General features: G+C 61.2%; 2 protein-coding genes across 2 annotated transcripts; one reads left to right on the top strand and one right to left on the bottom strand.

The window, feature by feature from the left end:
* Positions 1-1,042: 1,042 nt before the first annotated feature.
* On the top strand, positions 1,043-3,156 carry GALE (UDP-galactose-4-epimerase; the record flags this gene model as incomplete). The annotated part of the gene is made up of 10 exons (XM_080692510.1): positions 1,043-1,169; positions 1,255-1,370; positions 1,449-1,562; positions 1,801-1,977; positions 2,185-2,298; positions 2,376-2,442; positions 2,520-2,605; positions 2,703-2,780; positions 2,878-2,992; positions 3,098-3,156. Exons 1-10 carry the CDS (start codon positions 1,049-1,051, stop codon positions 3,154-3,156), a joined length of 1,047 nt encoding a protein of 348 aa, XP_080548636.1. The 5' UTR covers positions 1,043-1,048.
* Positions 3,157-4,216: 1,060 nt separating this feature from the next.
* LYPLA2 (lysophospholipase 2) lies at positions 4,217-6,146 on the bottom strand (the record flags this gene model as incomplete). The annotated part of the gene is made up of 8 exons (XM_080691346.1): positions 4,217-4,513; positions 4,612-4,713; positions 4,785-4,858; positions 4,956-5,026; positions 5,106-5,153; positions 5,622-5,687; positions 5,779-5,810; positions 6,069-6,146. 8 exons carry the CDS (start codon positions 6,144-6,146, stop codon positions 4,217-4,219), a joined length of 768 nt encoding a protein of 255 aa, XP_080547472.1.
* Between the last annotated feature and the right edge of the window lie 4,043 nt (positions 6,147-10,189).

Here is a 10,189-nt window from a genome sequence, read left to right as displayed (position 1 = left end):
AATAACGCCTGCCTCCTGGAGATGGGAGGGGGGGTTCAGGACAGAGAAACGCCCGGTGCGGTGCGAGCATGGCACGCAGCGGGCGCCCAGCCAGTGAGTTGGAGCTGGCCCAGCTGGGAGGGGGTCTGAGGCAGCCTGGAGGAAGGAGGCCGCGGGCCAGGGCCGGGAATGAAAGGCCTCAGTGTCCGGGCCTTCCTCCCGCTCCGCCCCTCCGCCTGCAGTTTGCTCAAGGTGGAGATGCACACCTGGCAGCGGACTGAGCCAAGTCCACGTCTACACTGGCCCACCCAGTGCTGCCTGAAGTTGGGCAGCATCCCCAGCCCCAAGCCTGGAGAGGCCAGGCTGGCCCTGGCACGGGCTGAGGCCGAGCCAGCCCAGCGCCCCGAGGCGGGGCTCAGCAGGGTGGGGCCCACTCCAGGACTGCAGGGCTGCGCCCCCAGCACCACCCTGAGGCCTTCTGGGGTATTTCCTGCTTCCTCTCAGCTGACCTAGGAGGAAAGGGGCTGCCTAGAGCAGGAGGTATTAGTCAGAGACCAGGAGTCGCTTGACACCTAGTGAGGTGGTACCGGAGAGTCAGAAGAGACTGAACCGGTGGGACCCTGGACTCCCACTCCTGCCGCCTCGTTCCCTTGGGCCCAGGACTGAGCGGTCCCAGAGACCGGGGAGGAAGTGTGGGTTTTCAGAGTCCGTCTTCCCACCCCAGGGTGGATCAGAACTAGAAAATACGGTATCTGTGAGTGCGTCTCTCCTGTAGCATGTGGCCGGCCTTTAAAATCAGCTTCTTGGACCCTTCCAGCGCCTGCATGTGTACAGTACTAGTTTTGTCTCAAAGATGGAAGCTGGTGAGAGAGGGCAGGCGATCTTTGAAGCCTAAGGTCAGAAAGTGACAGAACCCCCTAGATGAACCAGGGCTAGCTCCAAAGTCACCTCTTAGCTGAGGCCTTCTGCTGCCTGCCTCCCAGGAGAGCTCAGGGGCCCAGTCAGGTCGGAGGGAGCCTGAGCAAGCAGGCACAGCCACCTCTGAGACCTGTGTCCTGGGCCAGGTGCCATGGCAGAGAAGGTGCTGGTAACAGGAGGGGCCGGCTACATTGGCAGCCACACAGTGCTGGAGCTGCTGGAGGCCGGCTACTGCCCGGTGGTCATCGACAACTTCCACAACGCCATACGTGGTGAGCGGGGTGGCAGGGCTGGCGTTTCTGGAGGGGAAGAAGGAAAATCCTGGTACCAAGCCCCTATCTCCTGACCCTCCTCCAGGAGGGGGCTCCATGCCTGAGAGCCTGCGGCGGGTCCAGGAGCTGACAGGCCACTCTGTAGAGTTTGAGGAGATGGACATCTTGGACCAGGCATCCCTTCAGCGCCTCTTCAAGAAGGTGGGTTCTGGGGCGGGGGGCACCGCAGGCCGAGCCCCAGGGCTGCCGCTCACCGGCTCTGCTCCCGCACTCCCGCAGCACAGCTTTCAGGCCGTCATCCACTTTGCGGGGCTCAAGGCTGTGGGCGAGTCGGTACAGAAGCCCCTGGATTATTACAGAGTTAACCTGACAGGGACCATCCAGCTTCTGGAGGTAAGAGGCCCAGGTGGGGACACAGACCCCGGGAGAGCCCCTGCTTGGCCCAGCCGGACCAGCAGAGCCAGCAGTGTGTGGGAGTCAGGGCCTGAGCTGAACCCTATCGGACAAGGGTCCTTCTTTGTCTCTGCTCCTGTTCCCACCTCTGAGTGACGTGTCCATAGCTCCGGTGGCTCAGGAAGGCTGGGACCGATGCTCAGGGTGCAGGTCCCTGACGCCTCTCCTCTGCGGCCAGATCATGAGGACCCACGGGGTGAAGAACCTGGTGTTCAGCAGCTCGGCCACCGTGTATGGGAACCCCCAGTACCTGCCCTTGGACGAGGCCCACCCCACAGGTGGCTGTACCAACCCTTACGGCAAGTCCAAGTTCTTCATCGAGGAGATGATCCAGGACCTGTGCCGGGCAGACAAGGTGAGGGCCGCTGGCCCAGCCCTGCTCTGCTCGTGGACGACTCCTCAGACCCCCCTGAGCCTGGGGATGGGATCCGAGAACCCCCACCCAGGAGAAAGCTGAGGCTCAGAAGCGCCTGCGACGTGCACATGGTCACAGCGCTGGGGGGAGGGCCCCGGCCCTGATCGTTTCTAGAGAACGCTGCGTGGTCTGACCTGTGTCCCACAGGCCTGGAATGCGGTGCTGCTGCGGTACTTCAACCCCACTGGCGCCCACGCCTCTGGCTGCATCGGCGAGGACCCCCAGGGCATCCCCAACAACCTCATGCCCTATGTCTCCCAGGTGAGGGGAGAGGAGGGACAGGAGTGCCTAGGGGTGCAGGGGCACCTGGGAGGAGCTGGCCTGACCTCTGCTCCTAGGTGGCAATCGGGCGCCGGGAGGCCCTGAATGTCTTTGGCAATGACTACGACACGGCGGATGGTACAGGTAAGCCGAGCCCAGGAGGAGCCAGGGGGAGGCTGAGGTGGGACGGACCGCCCACCCGCCCATGTCCTCCTCCGCAGGCGTCCGGGATTACATCCACGTTGTGGATCTGGCTAAGGGCCACATCGCCGCCTTGAGGAAACTGAAGGAACAGTGTGGCTGCCGGGTAGGGAGAGAGGAGAAGCCAGAGGGACAAGTCCTGGATAGATGGCGCCAGGGGCCAGGCTGCCGAGCCCCTGCCACAAACCCCATTCTCCCTGCAGATCTACAACCTGGGCACCGGCACCGGCTACTCCGTGCTGCAGATGGTCCATGCCATGGAGAAGGCTTCGGGGAGGAAGGTAGGCCCGCCGCCCCCGCCGCAGCTGCCTCGCACCTCGGCTGGGGGGCTGAGGCCCGGGGCCCGCCCAGCCAGCCTCTGCCGGTCTCCTCTTGCAGATCCCGTACAAGGTGGTGGCTCGGCGGGAAGGTGACGTGGCTGCCTGCTATGCCAACCCCAGCCTGGCCCAGGAGGAGCTGGGCTGGACCGCGGACCTGGGCCTAGATCGGATGTGTGAGTACTAGCCTGCCCAGAAGGGCGAGGGGGCTGCGAGGGCCGGATTGGGCCTGGGCTGCCCATGGGTCAGGCCCCGGTCACCCACCCCCTTGCCTGTCCCAGGTGAAGATCTGTGGCGCTGGCAGAAGCAGAACCCTTCAGGCTTTGGTGCGCAGGCCTGACGACCCTCCCCTACCACGGACCTGAGAGGAAGAGAGGCGACTGCCTGTTGTCTGGCCTCTGGCAGGACCCCAGACCCTGGAGCTCTGGAGCTGAGCCGAGGCCGCCTACCTCAAACCCCAGCTGGGTGCGCCCAGCCCACAGGCAGGAGGCCGAGGACCAGGAGCTACGAGGCTCCGCCGCTCATCTCCCAGGACTCCTCAGGACCACCCGGGGCGCGTGAGGCGGCGGGGCTGTGGGACCACGCACCCTCCTCCCGGGCACTGACTCACTGCTCCGAGGGAGATTCCAAAGTATTTAAAATAAAAAGTTTTCTTATACTGGGGCAGCTTCTTGCAGGTGGACACTGCACGTCTTGAATAGAATTAGGCCCAGGAGTTGAGGAAGCAATTTTATTTTATTGGAATCCAGGGCACAACAAGAAAAACACCCGAAACCACATGGAGACAGAAGACGAGACACAGCCCCCCACCCCTAGAGGGGGGCACAGTGGGGTGAGACGGCCAGGGAGACCCTGAGCCTCAACCCAGCCGACAGGCGCCAGGCCTGCCAGGGAGGAGGTCACAGGGAGGCAGGGCCGGGCTCCACCTGCCCCCTGCCGCTCCTGCCCAGGGGCAGGGCCGCAGCAGCAGGGGCCGGCCACCATGGACATTCATGATTGAGAAGCAGCTGCAGTGAGGCAGGAGACTGTGATTATCCGCAGAATCACTGGGGTGGGGCCTGGAAGGGCCCCACGGGCCAAACCCTGAGGTCGCAGGAGGGGCCCAAAGCGGGGCGAGTGAGCGAGGTCCTGAGTGAGTGGGTCAGCGGCTGGGCCTTCGTCCCGCTGCCTGCAGCCCCTTCAACACTGCTGCGGGGCCCGCCTCCGGGGAAGTGGGGTAAGGAAGCAGCGCACCCCTGCTGCAGGCGAGGCCAGACTACCTGGCCAGGCCTCAGCGGCCTGCCCCGGAGGCCTGTGGGAAGAGGAAGGGGAGGGAGGGGACAGGGTTTCCACCGGCTCAGATCCTAGATGGTGCCGCGCTGGCTTGCTGGGTCGCCTGTGCGCTGGGGGCCAGCGACTGGTTAGACTGGAGGCAGCAGCTTCTCGAGAAATTCCTTCACAGCCGCCATCTCCTGGGGGTGAGGAGGGATGGTGAGGCTCCCACTGGAGGGCACGGGGAGAGGGAGGGGCAGTCCTCCACTGACCTGAGGACAGGAGCTGTGCATGACACCTGGGTATGTCTTGAACTGGACCCTGGAGGGCGTGACAACAGTCCGCAGCTTCTCGGCCGTCAGGGCCCCGAACCGCACGGGCACCATGGGGTCAAGCTCGCCGTGGCACTGGAGGACGGCCAGGTCCTTAGCACTGCCGTTGGCCGCCTAGGGGCCAGATGGGACTCAGGACAAGGCCAGTGCCCGGCACAAGGCCCGCCTCAAGGACACTCGGAGGGCAGGAGGGGATCTGTGGGGACCCTCACCTGGGGGAAGTTCCGGTGCAGAGGCAGCCAGCAGCTCAGGGCCACGATGCCAGCCAGAGGGTGGGGGCAGGTGAGGGCTGTGTAGAGGGACAGGGCCCCGCCCTGGAGGGAGGAGACAGTGCCAGGTCATGAGGGCACCACTCACCCCAGCCCCAACCCCCGCGCCCCCTCACCTGTGAGAAGCCGCCCAGGACGATTCGATTGGCCGGGATCCCGTTCTTCATCTCGTGCTCAATCAAGGCCTTGACTGGGGGGAGGGGCATGACTGGGGGTCTGCTGGGGGCCCAGAAGGGCGTTTCCCAGGACAGGGGTGAGGGAAGGGCTGTGAGAAGCTGGGGCCTTACTGTTCTCTGCTGCCTTCTTGATGCCAGCCTCGTCCTCTGGGGCATCTGGACTCAGCCCCATCAGGTCAAACCTGGGGGAGCAGAGGCATCGGCGGCCACTTGAAGCCGCCAGCCCCCCACAGCCTCCTCTCCCCCTTGCCCCACACTCACCAGGACGGCATCACCATCTTCATGTTGAGTGTCACAGGGATCCTGGGCCTGGGAGGGGAGGTGTCACGCTCAGGAGCAAAGAGGGAGGCCCAGCAGAGAGCCCGGGAGGGGGAGGAGCAGCCCCTGGGGCCCCTCCCAGCAGGCAGGGCCTGTGTTTGAGGTGTTGCCAGGCAACCTGCCACGTGGGGCTGGAGGCTGTGGTTGGGGCATCAGCAGTAGCAACGGAGAGGCAGAGCCCAGCGCCCGGATGTGAAGGGGTCCCAATTCAGCGGTGAGTACGCGGGGAAGGGGCCCGGGAGGCCCTGTTCTAGAAGGTCTAGGAGGCCCCAGGCTGGGGGCTGGTGTGGGCCCCACTCCTGGGGCACCGCAAGGCTGAAAAAGGCACTTGTGACCTCAGAGCCCAAGCCCCGGGATACAGCTGACAGGAAAGAACAGGCCTGGGACCACAGGGCCAGCCCCACCCGCTGAGCCCCACAGGGCTCCCCCCCTCCCCTCCCATGTTGGGGTGACACTCACGCATGGGGACAGATGTATTTGACGTGAGGGAGCCGGATGGCAGAGAGGGCGTCAGCCCAGCTGTGCCTGTAGGAGGAAAGGCCCGGATGGCGGAAGGGAGCAGGAGGGCGGGGGGCCTGCCCACCTCCCCAGGGACACCCCTCCCCAGCTCACTCACCCTGTGTCTCCAAGTCCATGTAAAAAAATAACCTGGAAAGGGTCAGAAATGGGGCCATAAGGAAGTTCCTTGTCTATTTTTCTACCTTCAGCCACCTCCACCCCCAAGGTCCTGGGGGAACCGAGCTGGCAGCCACAGGTTATTAACCCCGGAGGCTCCGGGCTATTCCCTCTTGTCACCCCACCTCCATGTTCCCACAGCCTCTCCAGTCGGTTCCCCGCTGCTTCACCGGGTTTGCCCCACCGGGCCCGCCCCGGGTCCCCTAGGCTCACGAGGGACGGGCCCCTTACCGCGGCCGTTTCCCGCTCAGCTCCAGACACGGTGGCAGCGTCGGTGAGCAGGGGCACAGACATGGTGTTACCACACATACACTGCAGGGCTCCCTGCAGGCTGGGCCTGCACAGGTGGGGGGGAAGCAGTCAACGAGGCAGGAGGGGGCCCCCCGACTCAGGTGCTCCCACACCGCAGCCCCCACAGCGCCCGGCCTGTCCTGGGTGCAGGCAAAAGGCAGGCCGGGTGTCCTGGGGCTGAAGGGTAGGAGTGCGCCTCGGTTCCAGGGCTGAAAAGCAGAGGCGGCCACCCCAGTGGTCCAGAACTTGTGGCCCTGGTTCTGGCCATCCCTGAGCCCCAGCAGAGAGGGGCTGAGGAGGGCGAAGGAGGCAGGCCTTTCCTGCTGCCACGGTCCTCAGGGCTGGCTGCCTCCTCCCGCCTTTCCAGTTAGCCTTCTCCAGAGACCCCTCCTCCCCACTCCTGCCCCTAATGGGAAACGAAGGGGAGAAGAATGCCAGGAGACCGGCGTCCGGCCCCTGACCCTCGTCTCCCGTCCTCCCTCCTCCGGCCGCCCGCCGGCCTTCCCAGCAGTTTGTCTAAACACTCCCAGGGTCCCCCAAAGCACGAGGACGGCCGTCTGCGCCCCACACTGTGCCCACACCCCCTGAGAGGGGCTACCTGCTGCTGCTCTGCCACTCACGCCAGGCGGGCCCCCCGCTGAACAGGTTCTGGGACTCCCCAGCAGGGAAGGTCAGGTCCCGGCCCCGCCCCGAGCATCCTCCAAACTCCGGGCGCTTCCGCTCACCTGCCTCGGGCGCCCACCTCCGCCGCTCCGCCCCGTCCCCCCGCGGCCCTCCCGGCCGCGAGCCCGGGCCTGGCCCGCCGGGGCCCGCGCCCCGAGCACGGCGCGGCCGGCCCGCCCCGCGAGCCCTCGGCGGCCGCCCGGCCCGCCGCCCCGCGCCCGGCCGCACCTCGCTCCCTGGCCTCCGACACCGCCGGGCTGGTCCCTCCTTCTCCCGCACAGACTCTCTTCCCCCTCGGCCGCCCCCGCCGGAACTTCCGTTCGAGTCCCGGGAACCCAGCCATCGCGCCGCCGGAAGTGGCCGGGCCGCGGCGCGGCACCCGGAAGCGGCCCAGCGGGCGCGGGATGCCACGCCGGGCGGGCGCGCGGGGCGGAGGCCACCACCCGGCCTCCCCCTGGCCCCGGCCACCACCCGGGCCTCCTGGGCCTCGGCCACCACCCGGGCCTCCTGCGGGTCCCTGCACGATCGGCCGCCTCCACGTCTCCTTGGGCACCCGGCACTAGGGTTAATTTTTAAGAAGCATATTTAAGCCGGGCATGGTGGTGCACGCTTGTAATCCCAGCATTCGGGAGGCTGAGACCTGGAGGATTGTGGTTCGCGGACAGCCTCAGCTACTTAGTGAGGCCCTCTGCAACTCAGTGAGACCCGGTTTCAAAATAAAAAGGATGAAAATAGGGTAGGGGGTGTAGCTCGGAGGTAGAATGCCCCTGGGTTCCAACCCCAGCACCACACACACACACACACACACACACACACACACACACACACACAGTGACGTGCCTCATTTAGCACAACTCCTGGATACACTACACCACTATTAACTGCGGTTCTTCTGTTGTCCATCAGCTTTTTCAACTTGCTCTTCCTTACAGCTGGTTTTCATGCCCTCCTCCAGGATCATGATGGAATCATACTCTTGCCGGGAAAGGCTGAGATCACTTACTCCTCCACCCTTATCTTTAAAGATGAAGAAACTGAGGGGTAGGGAGGTAAATAAACAAGACTATATTGTAATGTTCCCTTTCCTGACCTGCTTTCCTAAGCTATAAAATGGCAATAATAACCACCCTACCTACTGCATAGTTTTGCTGTTAGGCTCAAATGAGGTCATGTGAATATACTGTATATACTATAAAGTCAGTGTGAGGCCTTAATCACTCTACTGCAGAGCCTGGGAAACTATGCAGGCCATATTTCAGTGTAGTCAGAAAGGCATTAGTGTTGTTAGCACTGCTCTTGACAAGCAATGCCACAGATGCAGGAAATGCCACCATCAAATCAGCCAAGAACCAAAGAGCTTCATCTGGTCTCCACTGATCTCCTCCACCCTTTGCACTAGGAAAGTGGAAATAGGCTCCGGGGTCGGAAGACAGGCGAGGGGCAAGCTGAGCTGGACGCCAAGACCCTGAGAGCCCGGAACGTGAGGCTCCGCAGTGAGCCCACTTCGCCCTCAGCAGCCAAGGACTCTCTCCCAGCTTAACCTACACACTAGGTTTTTCTTTGAACTGCAAGGAAGCTCAACAAAGCACTTTTCTCCAAGCCAAGAGTCAGTGTGGTCTCAAGTATTCAACAGGTCAAGAGTTGGGGCCTAAAAGATCAAGATTCCAGGCATGAAATCTTTGTGCACAAGGGTCCACAAGCCAAGGACCCGGGACTGCATGTCACAAAAGGATAAAATGAAAACAGTACAGCTGTGCCCAGCACCAAAGAACGCCCGAGTCCGCTTATGAAGAGCAAAGTTCCTCCTGCACCGTCACCTGACACCGTGGCGCGGTCAGCAAGTTCCCGAGCGAAGCTTCAGATCCAGGGCCCGGTCCTCGGAGCTACCGTGACTCACGCCTGGTGGTGGAGCTAATGAACGGCTAGCATGCTCTGAAATGTCTCATTTTACCCTTAGTTCAAATGAAAACATAGCTTCTTTTAATCCTCAAAATGATCTAAATGAAACTAAGAACCATGGCTGAAAAGTGGCGGAACCCATAGCACATGAAGAACTGCACCTGCGTGCTTGATGTCAAGCCGCCTATTAGACTCTTGAGGCCGGCTGGGCCTGGGGCTTTGGAGAACAGCTGGAGAAAATGGCTATGCCCATGACAAGTGTGGGCCAGTCCTTCAGAGGAATTCTCAAGAGGACCAGCCAACACTCATTCCCCTTATCAACTGTTCCTACACTCTGCAAGGGAGAGGTCATCAACTCCTTTTCGGGTAAATTCTCTCCAGTGCCTATGCTTTCGACTTGGAAGCCCAGTCTTTGGCCACCCTCAGCGGTGCCACTTCCGCTCATCCTCGCTGCGGTGCTACAGGACTGGGCCTTTCCCCTTCCCTTCTTTTTATGTCACTCCGCACAGACCTCTCTTGGTGAAAAACGTTATGTAGGGGTTTAACCCGTTTCCTCTTTAAAAATGTGTGTGCTGTCCGGCGTGGTGGTTCACGCTTATAATCCCACTACGTGGGAGGCTGAGATAGGAGGATCTCAGGTTCCTGGCCAGCCTCAGCTACTTAGTGAGGGCCTCCACAACCTAATGAGACAGGACGATTGCAGGTTTGAAGCCAGCCTCAACGACTCAATGAGGCTCTCAGTAACTCATGGAGACTGTTTCCAAATAAAAAATAAGGGGCTGGGCGTGGTGGCGCACGCTTGTAATCCCAGCACATGGGAGGCTGAGACAGGAGGATTGCACAGGTTCGAAGCCAGCCTCAGCTAATGAGTGAGGCTCTCAGCAACTTAGTGAGACCCTGTTTCCAAATAAAGTATAAAATAGGTCTGGGAGTATATCCCGGAGGTAGAAAAGCCCCTGGGTTCCACTCTCAGTAACAAACACAAAAAAAAGTAAATAAATAAAGAATGAAATAGGGCTGGGAGTATAACTAGGAGGTAGAATGCCCCTGAATCCCTAGTACCACAAAAAACAGAAACAAAAGACAAATTAAAAAAAAATAGGCCTGGGGTAGAGCCTGGAGGTAGAAGTCCCCTGGGTTCCATCCCTAGTACCACAAACACGAATAATTAAAAAAAAAATTTCAAGTGTGGTGTACAACTTTCTCTAACCACACTGGTCTTGCCTGGAGAAAGGGGTGGATCTTGATGGAGCTGTGGCACGAATGATCTACCCGGAGCAGGACAGCAGACACTTCAAAACAGTCCAGTGAAATGCGAGTTTCATCCGCACCACCAAGGACTCGAAAGAAATACAAGTATTAAGTTTGGCAAGGATTTATTAGGAAGCCTGTTAGTCACAGTGAGTAAAAGCCATGAACAGAAGAACTCAGGAGATCTCCAAATTCTGGCATTGAGCTTACAACACAAGTTAGAAGCTAATAAACACTAAGGAGGCTCC

This window comes from Muscardinus avellanarius, assembly GCF_963383645.1.
Source record: "Muscardinus avellanarius genome assembly, chromosome: 3".
Classification (NCBI taxonomy): Eukaryota; Metazoa; Chordata; class Mammalia; order Rodentia; family Gliridae; genus Muscardinus; species Muscardinus avellanarius.
The sequence above is the reverse complement of the archived record's forward strand: the minus strand, read 5'-3'. Positions and strand labels throughout refer to the sequence as shown.